The sequence below is a fragment of the Rhinolophus ferrumequinum genome, chromosome 11 (assembly GCF_004115265.2).
Source record: "Rhinolophus ferrumequinum isolate MPI-CBG mRhiFer1 chromosome 11, mRhiFer1_v1.p, whole genome shotgun sequence".
NCBI lineage: Eukaryota > Metazoa > Chordata > Mammalia > Chiroptera > Rhinolophidae > Rhinolophus > Rhinolophus ferrumequinum.
The window spans coordinates 40,649,674-40,665,375 of NC_046294.1; the positions used below are offsets into that span (position 1 = coordinate 40,649,674).

At 45.3% G+C, this 15,702-nt stretch overlaps 1 protein-coding gene across 15 annotated transcripts in view; it reads right to left on the reverse strand.

The window, feature by feature from the left end:
- Window positions 1–15,702, reverse strand: part of MICAL2 (microtubule associated monooxygenase, calponin and LIM domain containing 2) — a 207,570-nt gene that overhangs the window by 142,137 nt on the left and 49,731 nt on the right. For all 15 annotated transcript variants that reach the window (XM_033121332.1, XM_033121339.1, XM_033121337.1 and 12 more), the window contains one exon: window positions 15,337–15,677. In XM_033121332.1, coding sequence (XP_032977223.1) covers window positions 15,337–15,600 — 264 coding nt within the window. In that variant the 5' untranslated portion in view covers window positions 15,601–15,677. The remainder of the gene's footprint in view (window positions 1–15,336; window positions 15,678–15,702) is intronic.

Below are 15,702 nucleotides of genomic sequence, written 5' to 3' on the forward strand. Positions count from 1 at the left end.
CGGAGAAAGTGAAAAAAAAAAAAAAGGTTGCTAGGGGTTTGGGCAGAGGGATGGATGAATAGGCAGAGGACAGAGGCTTTCTAGGGCAAAGACAATTCTCTGTATGACGCCATAAGGGTGGATACCTTGCATTCTACATTTGTCCAAACCCACAGAATGTACACCATCAAGAGGGAACCCTCACGCAAACTGTGGACTGTGGGTGATTAGAATGTATCGATGTAGGTTCATCTGTTGTAATAATGTAAGCTGCGGGAGGCTGGGCAACGGCAGAGGGAAATCTCTGTTCTTTCCCCTCAATTTTGCTGCGAACCTAAAACTGCTATAAAAAAAAATGAAGCAAAAAAAGTGATGCAACCACCATATAAAAAACAAAAACAAGCAAACAAACATACCGGACCAGCATTGCCATGAGTCTCCAGCATGGGGGACAGTGGTTAACCCTGTCCTTAAACCTCTAGGGTGAAATAGTAAGTTACCACTTACTGAATGTTTTGTCACATTTTTTCAAATTTTATCAAATTTGCCAATATTGTGGGCTCCCTACTAAGCTAAACAATAACTCTTTGAAGTGGGTAATTCACTTCACTAAGTAATTCACTAAGATTTCAAAGTTGAATCTTAAATACAGTTAGACACATGTACCTAGTACACATTTGAGTTTCTGGATTATTATAATTGGAGAGATTGCAAAGCAAGCTGTTAACTTGAAACTATTTTACTTGAAACTCCCTATTTTAAATCTGTGTAAACAACACAAAATAAATGAGATGCTGAAGCTGATATAAACCTGCAAATGCCATCCTTAACCCCAAATGTCCAACTACTTCATCCATCAGAAGTTTCATGGTGCCAGGATGTTAACTGAAAACCTCTAATAAGCAAACACTCAAATGTGAAGTTCTGAAATGGTCAATTCATAAATATAGAGTAATGCTGTTGCTCACCTTAAACATTTCAGGCAGGATTTCTTTTGAAAATAAAGGTAAGAATAATGTCTGCGCCCCCTGTATCCTTAACACCCAATAGTAAGGTTGAAGACATGGTGTGGTTCGAGGTACGATGGACTTCAGATCTTTCTGAGAGACACTGTCTACACTAAAGTCCGCAAACAAAGGTCTCTCACCTGGGCACTAAGGTCCGGGACCCTGGTTTTAAGCATTCTTGCATTCTTCCATTTATCCCCTGAAATTCCTGAATTGATTGCCTGACATTCTAGGCAAGTGATGGAATTCATTGAAATTATTGCCTGAAATTCCAGGCAACTCCTTGATCCCAATTAAGCCTCTGTTTCCTCATCTGTAAAGTGGGGATGATAATGTCAGCCCTTTGACCTCCCAGAGTTGTAGTGGAAATCAAATAAGATACTGAATGCAAAGCCACTTTGTAAGTAGAAAAGCTTTACGCCATTATGATGGATCACTAAATTCTTTTGAATGCTAAAGTCATTCAGTGTGATCTGGAGCCCTAGAGTAAATCTGAGCGGGAGAAATATCAGAGGCTCCTAAAGCACTGGAAGGGATCATAAATCCATGCCACGCACACCTGTCGCCGAGCTCGGCAGCATCAGCAGAGAGGCCAAGGACGTGCTCTTCATGGAAAACCTCCCTGCCAAGAAAATTATGACAACACTGGGAGAGTTTGAACCTGTTAATCCTTAGGTTTATAATTCCTTGCAAAGAAGCATAACCCACATTCTCCCCTCCTTCAGGGACCAGGGCTCCTGGCTATCCCTAGGCGTCTCTGTAAGGAGAATAATTTCAAAGAGATGGTGACTTCCCATGTCCAGTGTGTGAAAGAGGCCATGAGGTAATCACAGCCTGGGCTCACTCCAAGACCCCCCGTGACCCTGGAAAGAGCATTTCTGCTGGCGCAGTGGGAATACTTGTAAAGCCAGATTACAGTGGGTTGGGAATAAGAGGGAGATGAAGCCATGGGAGCAAGGAGTACAGAGATGATGTTCCCCAGGAATTTGGTCGAGAAGGGAAGAAGAAACAGAGCTGAGGACAACTGGTTTTCGTGAGAAGTCGGAGGGTTACTTAAAGGAACAGGACAGAAGGATACAGAGGCAGATAAAGGATGGCAACAACTTAGACAGACAATAGGCTGGCCTTTTTCAAAGGCTGTCCCAGCAGCACTGAGATGCTGAGCAGTGAGTCATCAGAGCTTGGTAGAGATCATCCTGTTGAGCGCTGCTACTTTCTCCAGCAGTGCCAGGCAGCCCTCGAAGACAGCACCGAGGTAGAGTCAGACCTCCTAAGGAAGGACTTTGAGAAGCTGCTAAAGACGACCGCACAGAGAGAACACAGGCTTCAGCTGGGTAAGAAAATGAAGGCAAGGGAAGGCGAGGCTGATGGATGGGTAGAAAAGGGAGGAGCTTTCAACCAAGGATGAAAACCTAGGTTGGCAGCAGGTTTGGTGAGAGTGACACAGTGACAGAAGCAGCAGCTTAAGAGTTGTTGTGAGACAGGAGCATTCCAAATGAGAGTTTAGGTGGAGAGTTTTGGTGGGGGCAAACGCCTGGGTGTGTCCCTGGGAATGGTTGCTGGGGTGACGTGGGAGGTGGAAGCTTTAAGGGTTGGGGGCCTCTGAGGAGAGGGTTTTCAGTAGGTTGGACACTGGAAATGGAGGAACGCTGGCCCGACGCAGTGAGGAGAAGGAGCTGAGAGCAAAGAGGGGAGTGTGGCTAGTAGAGGGCATGTGAGAAGGGAGTTCTGGAACAGGGCTGGTGGGGTAGGAGACGAGGAGTAAAGACAGGGCCCCAGGCCAGGCTGAAGGTGGAACCGTCACTTAGCACAGTGCTTGGGAGCCAGGAATTGAAGCAAAGAGCCACAGTCAGCTCCGTGCTCGAAAGGACGATTCTGCAGGGATCGGTGGCTGGGCTGGAGGGGAGGAAAGGCTCTGAGAGCTCAGAGGCTGGCAACTGGAGTCACTTGGGTAAGAGATTAGGGCCTTCACCAAAATGGGGGCAGTGGGGATGGAGGGAAGGGGAAGAATATGAATAAACGTGCAAAGGAAGGTGCAGCAGGACCGGGTGGAGACCAGCTGGGAGTCCTGCGTGACTGCAGGGTTTTGAGGTTTCAGGACTTGAAGAAACAGAGGAGAGAAGCAGGTTTCAGAAAGAAGATGGTGAATGTGGTTTCACGGTGCCCGAAGGCCATCGTGAAGATGTCCGTGAGGCACCTAAGTGAGGTCATAGTGTGCAAGAGGGAGGTAAGGGCCAGAGACACGAATGTAGAGAGTCATCTTCATGAGGAGGACACAGCTGGTAGCTGAGATTTGCCTCAGGAAGCATACCCGGTAGAAGCAAAAGGAGTCAGAGAAAAGCCCTTGGCGAACACTACATACGTCCCATGGAAAAGGAGAAAGAATGTGAAGGCAACTTTCAAATGTAGGTCAAAAAAAGACGTGTCCCCAATCCAATAGGCTAGTTTTAAGGAGAAGGGGGGCATTAACAGTAACCAGGATCTTACACGCTTTATGAGCATTGTGCATAGAACCCTCAGCCCTGCCCTATGAGGCAGTAATTTATTAGTATTATTTCCATGTCATAGGTGAAGAAACAGGCTCCAGGAGGCAAGGTCACATTGCTGAGTTGCTGAGCAATGGAGCTGGTGTTCCAAATGAGTGCCTGGAATAAAACCGAAACTTGCTACAATGGACTGCCACGAAGGGAAAGGCCCTTCCACGACCTGCCTCCTGCCTGCCCCCACCCCCGACCTCATCTCCCACCACTCTCACACTTGCTCTCTTCACTCCAGGTCCCTCTTGGCTGCCTGGCTGCTTCTTCCACCCGGCCAAGAGCTTTAGCTTTCCCACCTCATGGCCTTTGCTCTCACTGTCCTCTCTGAACAACCAGTCTTTGCTGGCTGGCTGCTTCTCACCTGCAGATCGCAGCTTAAATGTCACCTCTCTGCCACCCTGTCTAGAATCAACTTCCCTCCCCAGATCTCCCTCTCACAACAGCCGTAACACAATGTCCTTCTTGGGATGACATGGCCAAAGTATCTTTGTGTGTTTCTGTTGTCTCCCAACTGGACAGGAAGAAAGTTCCAGCAGTGCGGGGGCCTTCTGTGCTGTCTTCATCCTTCTGTCTGGTGCCCAGCACAGAGAACTGGCACTTAGATGGCAGTCATTCAATGAATGAGGGAATGCGTAAATTAATGAAAAATACTCCTTCTTGGGTAGTGTTACGTGCTGTGGACATTCAGGAGGATTCTCTCCCTCTGAGGAGACTGAACCAGAATGCCCAGGCCTGCCCCAACCTGGACAACAAGGCTGGTTTCAGCCCGTCCCTCGTCTGCTGGCCTATGGGGAAAGAACGAGCAGCTCCTCTAAGACATGACAAGCAAAGGATGCAATAAATTCCTTCAGCTTGAGATGGTTGTTGTTCACAGATGGGAGAGACTTTGGTCTACCTTCACTTTTTTCACCTCTGAGATTTCATAATTCCTTTCATGAGGAAGTCAGATCACGTGCCTCTCAGCTCAAAAGTCTCCTTTGACTTTACATCTCATTCAGAGTAAAAGTCCTTCCAATGGTTTTAAGGCCCACAGACCTGGGCCCCCCACACCCCTTCTAGACCCATATCTTACCACCTCCAGCCTGGCTCCTCCAGCCACATCGGGCTCCTTGTTGTTTCAAGAACACACTGAGCACACTGACACTCAGTATCTGTGCCTGCCGTTGTTTCTTCGTCTAGAAATCTCTTCCCTCTAAAAGTCACACCTTCACTTCTTCTAGGTCTCTGCTCAAATGTCACCATCTCATAGAAGCCCTCCCAGCACATGCAATGTAAGCCTGTGACCCACCACTGCTTGGGGCAGCCACGTCTTCCTCACTTTGCTTTGTTTTCTTCCCACCACCACTGCCACCACACACATACGTGCACATGCACCCAGGCTCACACACTCAGGCCACACACACTGGTTTATTGTCTGTCTCTCACGGAGAAGAATGTAAACTCTAAGAGGGCAGGGATTTTGTCTGTTTCCTTTACTGCTGTAGCCCTGATGCCTGGCACATAGCAGACACTCAAAACGACTTTTTGAATGAATTAATAATTGTGAAAATTTTGACTCAGAGTTGGCAATTTGCAAAATAAGAGTAAGTGGAAACAGCATGGTGGTTCCTCAAAAAGTTAGACACAGAATTACCGTATGACTCAGTACTTCTCCTCTTCTGTACATGCCGAGAACAATTAAAACCAGGAACCCGAGCAGATACTCACGACAGTGGTCACAGTAGCATCATTCACAACAGCCAAAAGGGGGAAACAACCCAAGTGTCCCTCAACAGATGAAAGGATAAACAAAATGTGGTCTGTCCATGTAATGGAGCATTATTCAGCCTTAAAGAGGAAGGAGATTCTGACCCATACTACCACATGAATGAACCTCGAGGACATTTTGCTAAGTGAGAAGCCAATCACAAAAGCACAAATACTGTCTGATCCGACTTACATAAGGTACCTAGAGCCAAATTCCATAGAGACAGAGGGTAAAGGGGTGATTGCCAGGGACTGGAGGGAGGGGAGAGTGAGGAATTATTGTCTAAGGGGTACAGTTTGAGAAGTTTCAGTTTGAGATGATGAAGAAAGTTTGAAAGATGGATGCCGTGATGATTGCATGACAATGTGAAAGTGCTTAATGCCACTGAACTGTATGCTTAAAAATGGTTAAAATGGCAAATTTTATGTCATGTATATTTTACCAAAATTTTAAAAAATCCATACTTGATTCAGTTATTAGAAAACTTTTAAGTCTGATTGGAATAACCTGGATATGCAAATCTACTTTTTCAGCTGTAAATTTTATGAAATCTAAATACAGATTAAGTATTTCTGATTCAAGTTTAGCATCCAAATTAAGATGTGCTAATAGAGTAAAATATAGACCAGATTTCAATGGCCTAGAACAAAAATGTAAAATATCCTACTAATAACTTTTATAGTGATTGCACATTGAAATGATAGTATTTTTTTATTTGTTGGGTTAAATAAAATATATTATTAAAATTGAAAAAAGAATTATGTTCTGCTAAATACTGCCACATGGATGAATCTTAAAAAGATCTTGCCAAGTGACTCCACTTATGAAATATCTAGAATAGGAAAATTTATAGAAACAAAGTAGATTAGAAGTTACCAGGTGCTGGGGAGAGGAGAGAATAGGGAAGTATTGCTTAAGGGTACAGAGGTTCTGTTTTGGGCAATGAAAAATTTTGCAAATAAAAAATGGTGATGATTGCACAACACTATGTGAATGTAATTACTGTCACTGAATTATACACTAAAAATGGCAATTTTTATGTTGTATATATATTTTACAACAATAAAAAAAATATCAGGAATGCAAAAAAAAAGAAAGAAAGGAAAGAAGAAGAGTAAATGAAAGAGTTCATTTTCTTAAAGCAAGAGAGAGCATGACATGGTCGATTAGCTCAGTTGGTTAGAGTGTGGTGCTAATAACACCAAGGTTGTTGGTTCGAACCCTTCATGGGCCACGTCCTCCTTAAAAAAGGAGGAGGACGTTCTCCTTTAAAAAAAGTTGCATCCTCCTTAAAAAAAAAAAAAGCAACAGAGTAATAAACTGCTGCAGAGTAAACATCTGGTGTGCCAGCTCCTCGGGTAAAGGGGTAAAGGAAACTCTCCTGACTTGTTCTGTAGATTTGGACGAAAAGGAATTGTCCCAGGTATGTTTCTCAGATTTAGACAGCTTTCCCTGGAGAAAGGATCCAAGAATAAAAATGTTGCCACTGCTGAATTCCCATGGACAAACCTTTGACGACAGCTTGCTACCTTGTATTTATATCTCATTAGCACATAAGAGGACAAGTGGTATATGCCAGGTGGCAGTAGAATATGTTACATACAGCTGAAGGCTCTGAACAGGTTCTGAAGTTACAGCATATTTGTTTTTTCTTTCCAAGATGCTGCGTAGAAGTTTAAGCTGAGATTTTATGTAATATAATTTTATGTATCATACATCAAAGAATACATGTAAATACTATTATATTTACAACTCACTCCCCTTAAGCACACAATTCTTTAACTGTTTGTTAGACAGTACAATACTTTTCTTGGTGTATATGTTAAATGTATTCTATAGAGAGCTGATAGCTCGTAGCGGACAGTCCCACACCGCCTGAGGTTTGTAAGGCCTCCCTCCCTTATCTCTTACAAAAACTCATTTGCTAAAAGGCCAGGGAGGAAAAGATCCAATTGCTTGAACCTGCAGGCATTTGGTTCTCTTGTACACAGTTTGAGTTCTTCAGCCCAGTCCTGTTTCCTCCCCAGTTCCTTTCACAGGTGTTGATGGCGAATAAACATTTTACTCTACAAATACATTCTAAGCATCTGCTTTTGAAGAACTCAACCTGAGGCAAATACCTACTATGCATCCGACTTTATCCTAGGTGCTGGGGAACAGCAAAGACTACGTAGACAAAAAGTCCTTCCCCCATGGAGTTAGTATCTTAGTGGGGTTCCTGGGAACGCCCTGGCCCACGTGATAAGGCAATGTGTGCAGCTAGAGCAGCCCCTACCTTCTTCCTGCCTCTGAAGCAGATGTAACGGCTGATTTAGAGGGGAAGATGGCTATCATCTTGTGACAACAAAGTAACAAGCATGAGGGAAAAGCCTAGAGCTGCTCGAAATCCATGAGGCACATGTAGCTATTTGAGCATCTGAAAGGTGGCTAGTCTGAAGTGAGCTGAACAGTAAAACACACACAGAATTTCAGAGACTTAACGCAAAAAGAACATAAACTATCTCAATGACTTTTTTTTATATTGACTACATGTTGAAATGCTAGTATTGTGGATATGTTAGGTTTAATAAAATATATTCTTAAAATCAATTTCACCATTTCTTTGCCCTTTGTAAATGTAACTGCTAGAACATTTTACATTATACTTTTATTGGACAGCACTGGCCTAGAGAATTGAAGAGGATATAGCCACTGAACCTCCAGCCACCATCTCTCTCCTGACATCTGGGTAAAAAAATAACTTATTTGTTGAAGTCTCTGAAGTCAGGTTTCAGTTACTTGCAGCTGAGTTCAGGCCTCATGTACTCAGAGGGAGAACAACCTAAAGCCTGGGTCCAGTGAACCGCCCAGGACCTGAGCCGTGATGGCGGGAGGCTGAACTCAGCCTGGAGCCTCACCCAGCTAAGTAGGAGATAAACAGATATATTAACACAAAGCAAAAAATTCCCTCCCATGGAAGACACTGATCTCCAAGGTATTTTTTTTTTTTTAATTATTGTGAAAAAAAGCAAAGCAGAGAGAGGATCTCGGATGAGCAGGAAAGAGGGCAGCCAGGGGATCCCTCCCAGTCTGGGAAGCAGAGCACGAAACGGCTTCATGGTTTCCTCTTGCCCTGCCCCGTGTACACATTTATTTGGATAATCTTAGCCAGAGATTCCCTAAGGCCTTGTGCTACCCTGGGTGGGCCAGGAACTGCAAGAGGGTTTTCTTTTTTCTCTAAGAAAAAGAAGGCCCAACCCTTCAGCCTCCCAGGCCTATTCGCCAATTTCCCTGTGCCCCTTGGAAGCTCCACAAATAGCCAGATGCTAGTCAAGGCCCAGACAAGGCTGCGGTCATCGTCCTCACACCACAGGAAAAGGAAGTTCAGAGAGCAATGCTTCGATGCCAATTTGGACAGATGCTTAAATAAGGCAATAAAGGGATTGGCTGGTACTGGCTTCTGCAAAGCCACTATCAAGGCTTGGAAATACTAGGACTCACCCAGTACAGCTCTAGAAAGAACTATGTATGTTACATTACATAGCATACTACCTGTACAGCTCCAGAAAGAAGCCTCTTGAGCTGCAGAGTTAATTTATCTAGTCCCTGAGCAGCTTCCCTGTCCAAGCCCTGGGCTGGGTGCTCAAGACACAGGGATGAGCCAGACATAGTCCCTGTTCACAGGTTGCTCACAGTGAGTGTGAAAGAGGAAAGAAGAAGAAAAAAAAAGCAGTCAATGAGGGGTGCTGATCTGTGAGATCTGGTAGCACTAGAGTCTGGGAGCCCACGTGGAGCCCCAAACCCAGACTGGGGTGGGATAAAGACGGAAGAAGTGGAAAAGAGTTCAGGGAGGACTCCCCAGAGGAGGTGATGCTTGCTAAAACTCAATCATAAAGAGAACGACTTAGCTAGGCCTGGAACAGGCCCCTTTTCAGCAGCACAAACAGTACTGGGCTCTCAAAGATCATCCCTAGGCCAGGGCTCTAAAAGCTCCCATTCTCTGATGAAATATAGTCTACACTCGTATGTGTTCTTCTTTTAAAGAGCATTCACCTTATTGGATAGAGCAAACTTCTTAATGAAACCATGTATATGCAACAATGTTTTCAATTACAAAGCACTGAGCAATGTTGGGTGGTAACAGTAATGCGGTGACCGTGAGTGTTACAGGGTTGACAGCGTCCCCACCATATTCCTGCTGGACTGCTCTTCGCTCAGTGGCCCCGTTCAAGGTCACCCAGCCCAGACTCCAGGACTCAGAGCGTGTCCATCCCAATGCCTCCTCAGCAAGGCCAAGGAAATCCAAGTAGCCAACATGTAGCTCTTTTTTAGAGAAGGACTCTCCTTAGCATCCTCCAGCTAAGGAGGGAGTGTCTGCTGGAAGAAGCCCCAGGAAGAGATTTTGACAATGTCTATAGTATCCATAATGCAATGCACGTAGCCTTTACTCTGAAATTCTCACAATCTATCCGGTAGCAACGCTTTGCCGTGCATACAAAGCATGTACGTCTGAGGAAGTATACTGCAGCACTGTTTAAAATGGCAATAGACTGGAAACAATCCAAGCAGTTAAATAAATTATGATCTAGCCACAAAATGGGAAGCCATAAAAAGCTGTGAAAATAATAAATGGGTTAGAGCCCTCTGTACTGATATAAAACAATCTCCAAGATACATTTTTGAGTGAATAAAGCAAGATACACAATAAATACGTAAAAAAAAATAATTCCATTAAAAATAAGGGGGATGCACATATCCATATGCACTCACGCACACACATGCAAGCATGCACATGTAGAGACTTCCAGGAAGAATACACTGGAAATGGGACAGTGGCTGCTTCTAGGGAGCGGACCTGGGGGCCTGTGGAAGACACTTGACAGTATATATTCTTGCCGTGCTTGAATTATTTTTCTATGGTGAGCATGCATTTCTTTTTTAATTAAAGAAAACTAATTAGTCATTTTCCTAAAAAGACAAAGAGGTCTTTTTCATACACGTATTTATAAAATGAACCACAGTGAACCCAGATCAACCATTTCTTATGAAGACAGCCAAAAATGAGTTTTTTTCAACTCAGTTTAATATTGTTAGGAATTGGTTTTACTCAAGCTCACATGTAATATCCAACACACACATTCACGCAAAGCCCACACACTCCATGTGAAGTTGCGATGACAAGTAGAGCAAAGGACACAACTGCATTGATCACCTGGGCATGACCGTGTCTAACGCAGCAGTGCCAGGAGTCCACTGTCAGGTAAGTGGACAAATGAAGAGTCCATCTAAGCTTTTTTGTTCAACTGGGACAGAATTTCACACCCCGGAGACTATCTTCTGCTCTACCGGTTTTGTCTGCAACTGTCCATATTAGGCAAAGCGGTACTTGGCATGCATGGCCCAGCGGTGCAGTGGAGCCTGGCTTTGGGGGCTGCGGTGGATGATTTCAGAGGTCCGGAATGTCAGATAGGCTTATCTAGGCCAGGAGATAGCAGCCTTCTGCTCCCAGCTCCAGCTCCAGCCCTCCCAATCTCCCACCCAGCCTCCCTGCTTCCCTCTGCAGCTCAGAAACCACAGCATGAGTTGGGCCACATGCATTTGGCAGCCTTGGCTAACCCCACTGAGGAGCCACTGCAGAGGCAAAAATGAGCAGGGGTCATGTTCAGGAGCAAAAGGTGTGGGGTGACCCTGCTGGATGCTCACAAAATACAGACATTTCCTTTCCACAGGTTAATGCAAGAGTTTTCATTATACAGGCTAGCCCCACGTTTGCTGGTGACAAAAGAGTCCATGATTCATTTCCTGCACGCGTGTTTTTATGACAGTGCTGTACAAATGCCTTCTAGCCTGAATTGGTTACTCATAATTATTGAGCCACACTAGGGAGGGTGGTGGCAAGAACCCTGGATTGAGAATCGGGGCTCATACTCAATGGTCCTCCAGGTCCTCTGTTTGACTGCAGGACTCCATCTTCACAATCTGGCTCCTGGAGGCCTTTCTCTCTGGTCTCCTCCTGCCATCCATCCATTCAGCTCTCTCTGGCTCTCACCCTCTCACATGTCCCCACATGCACCTTCATTTCCAGTTCATGAACACACTCTGCCTAGATTTGATCTCTCTGCCTGTGTTCCCTCTAGCTCTTTCCTCAGCAACGTATGGCTAACTCCTACTCATGTGTCAAGCCCCAAATCATACCTCGTCTTCCAGGAAGGATTCCCAGACTATCCCAGTCACCCATACTCCTGCAGAACAGTGTACGCACCTCTCTCACAACACTTAGGATACTGATGATAATAATGGCTAAACATTTACTGATCACTTGCTATGTACTAGGCAGCATTCTACTTATTTAGTCATCACAGCAAGTCCATGAAATACCATTATTATCCTCATTTTACAGAGAACGCTACTGGGGATCAGAGATTTATTTTAGTAGGTTGTTGAAGGCCATAGAGCTATTAAGTGGCTGATAGGTGCCTAGATAAATGCCTGGCACTAATAGCTGCTCAATAATTATTCAACTCATAAATCATTAAGTGAATAGATGATTACGTGACGGAAATAATGGCATTTCTGTCTCTTCTATAGAAAGTTCAAGTAAGAACCACTTCTGATTAATCTTTCAAACCATCTCCCCTGTTAAACACCTACTAAGGTAGAGGGCACTGGGAATATGTAATGAATGAGTAAACAAAAGTATATATGAGCAAACCAGTAAATAGAGCCCAAATCCTGGCAATGCCGCCCATTAGTTTTAGCCAAATAGCTTGTTTGTCACCCGTCAAATGCAGAGATTATACACACCAGTCTCTCAAGTACCTTCTAGCATTAAAGGTACATATAAAATAAATGATACGACTCCAATTCTGTGATTATAGTAATTCCCGTACCTAATTATGTATTGCACTTTCTTCCAGGTTGTTTTTCCCAGACACGTTACACAACTGAATGGGGCATAGGATCAGGTGCTCTCCTAGTACAGAGCCCATTATTAGTCCTGAAAGAGTTCATGTGGCCTGATCTTTGCTTCACTCCATTCTTATCCAAACGGATCACGCCCAGGGAAAGAATTCTTCTGTGCCTGACCAAACCCTCAGAAATAATAATCGATAATAAACACCGATTCCAAGTTCGATTATGTAATTGGCATCGAAGTCACTGCATTAGTCACGTTGCAGTTCTTCTCCCTATCCCCTGGCACCTGCCTTCTTTCCCAAACAGCGGTCATCAATCTGCGCCCACCATCAGCGCGCACACACACACACACACACACACACACACACACACACAGCTGGCATGAGGGGAACAGCACAGTCTTAGCACGTGGTAGGAGCTGATAAATACTCATGAAATTCTGAAGCTCAGATTCACTGCAGATGGTGCTGAGATGTGTCCACATCAACACCGAGTGGGAGTTCTGGCTGAATCTCATTCATGCTCACCCTACCTGTGGCCACGTGTCTAGGACCTGGCACACCTGGGTGCCATGGCGGCATGATCAGCTGATGTCCAGCATTTCCTGTTGGGCTGATGCTCAGTGTCAATGGCTATCCTGAAGGAGACCTACATGAGGGGTGTGAGCAAGACTTTGCCTGTTCATGTCGGAAGAGTGGGGTGGACCACTTTCTCTGTTTTGCCTGACTCACAACAAGGAATATAAGCTGAGCACTAAGTATAAGCTGTGCGAGGGCCGGGATGGAGAGGGCCTGTGCCCTCTGGCACGCAAACCAACAGTCACTGTAGAGGACACCTGTTGTTTATCAGTCTTGCACCTTCATGTCCCTGGGAACCTGCTCCTCCCTCCTGTCAATCATGTGATGCTTGAAAGGGCTGCCAAAGACTGTGGTGGCCAGCTCCGTTGACTTTGGCCACAATAACTAGCCCAGAAGCGAGCCTATTGGAATCCTTCCCTGAGATTTTATTTCAGTATCGAGCAGGCAGATATAGCTCTGGGTCACAGAGCTGTAAAGACATGGACTAGAGGCGAACAACATGGAGAAAATCTGTTTGCAGGAGAGAAGAATAGCACCAAAATAAAGCTAAACGTTCAAGAGATAGATGGAAGAAAAGAGGATGGGACAGATTTTGAGTGTCTGGACCTTCCTGTTTATATGAATTGTTGATTTCCCTGTTTTCTTTTGGTTAGTTTGAGCCACCTAAGTGGCCTAGCACGGTCATGACGATGCTTAGAGTGCATTTTCAAATACATTTCCTACTCTTCAGGTAGTTTTTATGAGATGGGCTACCACACATTTCCAATGTCTGTGTTCCTCCTCCTAAGAAAGGTGTAAAAATTCCTGGGTAAGAGTCACTCTTACTCAGCATCCCCAACTAAAGATGTTCATTCTTTCCCTTTGGATCTCAGGCATCAATGGACCTGCCAACCACAGGATGTGACGACTTTTCTATTTCAAGCCATCAAATCTTGTAAAAAAGGGGCTGGCCAGACAGGTGATTTTTGAAAGAAAGACATTTGCGTGGTGGTCAGCCCTCCATTCCATCCCTTTGCTGACTGACTCCCTCTGAAGGTCTGTCCTCAGATTGCCAGGAGAGTTCTCTCAGCAGGTAGAAACTGTTAAGTGTATAAGGCAATGACAAGTGGAACACTAATAAGACCTCGGAAAACCTTCCCTGAGAAAACCTATTGCAGTCCAGCCACCTGACTTCTAGGGGAACTTTTTAAAAGAAAGCCACTTTATATAATTACTGAGAAGGGTAATGTTTTTAAAGCTAAAAGCTCCCCTCCGGCCCCAAGTCTGAAGAGCTGCCCAGTGAACTATGAACCATGAAGTTACAACTAAGAAGGGAGGTGCTGGGTGGGGGTGGCACCCAGGAAGCTGACTTCACTCCTTTCTCCCACTCTTTTATATAACTCTTCCATCTCCTCTGTGTAAGGCTGAAGCTTGGCAGGTTATGGGCAGGCACTGCCTGGACAGCTAGTATGCTCTGGGCTGAAGCGGTTGGTCTGTTGCATCCTGATGCAATGCTCTTCCCATGCGCTGTACAGTTGTGCATCCCAGGCTCAGAGGAGCTTGGCAGCTGTCTCCCCTGGGGGCCAGGGAGAGCAGCCATATCCCACGGTGGACTCAACGGCTCCTCATCACGAAAACAAACACACAACAGTCCTGATCACCATGGAGAGTTCAATCCTCTTGTCTGGGATTGGCACCGACTAGAATTCCAAGGGCTCTGACTGAGCTATCTCTTGTGAGGTCTAAATACAGCACACTCACTTTTAACTTAAACATACAGCCTGGACCAGTGCCCAGGGCCGACAGCCCCCAAGGCCCAGAAGGGAAGTCTTGACTTCTGGCTGCCCATTCAGTGACGGGCATTGCAGAGATATCAGAGATGTGATGTGCTGGTCAGCCACATGTTCCCAGATGTTGCTTATGGCCAAACAGTGGGGGACGTCATCAGCTTGTGGAGGTTTCACTATAAGGATGATACTGAGCAGAGAAAAGCATTCTGGGGAAGGGGGTGGGGCGGTGGAGAATGTGGAAGTGTGAGGAGAAAAAGAGAGGCAGGAAAAGGCAGTAAGGACCAAAGACCTGTTTTTCAGCCAATGAAAGCCAGGGGATCTTTCTAAAACGTTTGCTCTCAGAGACCACAACTCTCTAATTATGCCTCTCCCTGGAATTTAGGGCTCAGTCCCTAGAATCAGGTAGACCCAGGTTGTCTTCTAATTGTGTGATCTTGGGCAAGAACATTGACTTTTCAGTTTCCATATCTCTAAAATGGCCCAGTGGACGACTGTGGGTGTTCAATGCGTACGTCAAGTGCCTAGCACATCAAAGTTGCTCAATAAATAGTAGCGACTAGACGTAGTAGTAGAAGGAGGATAACGTCAGCCTTGGAGAGGGTATTTTCTCTGCCTTGAAGAGAGTGCAAGAGTTGCTGAGGCCGCCACATTAAGGTGGAAATACCCAACCAGGATAAGTTGGGCACGTACAGACAAAAGAAACCGTCAACTTAGCAAGACATTCAAACACACCCATACCTGTTAAGAACCTTAAAATGTTAAAATGGCGACAGCTTCCTACCCTCTCAACAAGGGTCAGAAACGTCCACACAGGGGTTCCCTTACCTTGGTGTTCATACAGGACTTCCCTCGCTTATATTCTTTGTGGGATCCACGCTTGTCCAATTTGTACCACAGGGCTTTGGCCTTCCAGGTGGTCACCTTGGACTTGAGCTTGGAATAAAAGTTTCTGTGGTCTAGAGGGTCCAGGTCCAGGTGTCGTGTGAGGATGTTGAAGGCCTGGAGGGTACCTTTGCATGTGGAAGCCTGGACAAAGTTCTCGAAAACGTGCCCAGCGTGGAGCTGCTTCTCGTCCTCGTTTTCCCCCATGTTTCAGGAGCCGTGTGGAGCAGTGGTGTGGAGAGGATGGAGGAGGACACCATGAAGTACCGGGAGAAACGTCACACCTGCAAAGGTAGGTGGAGGCAGAGG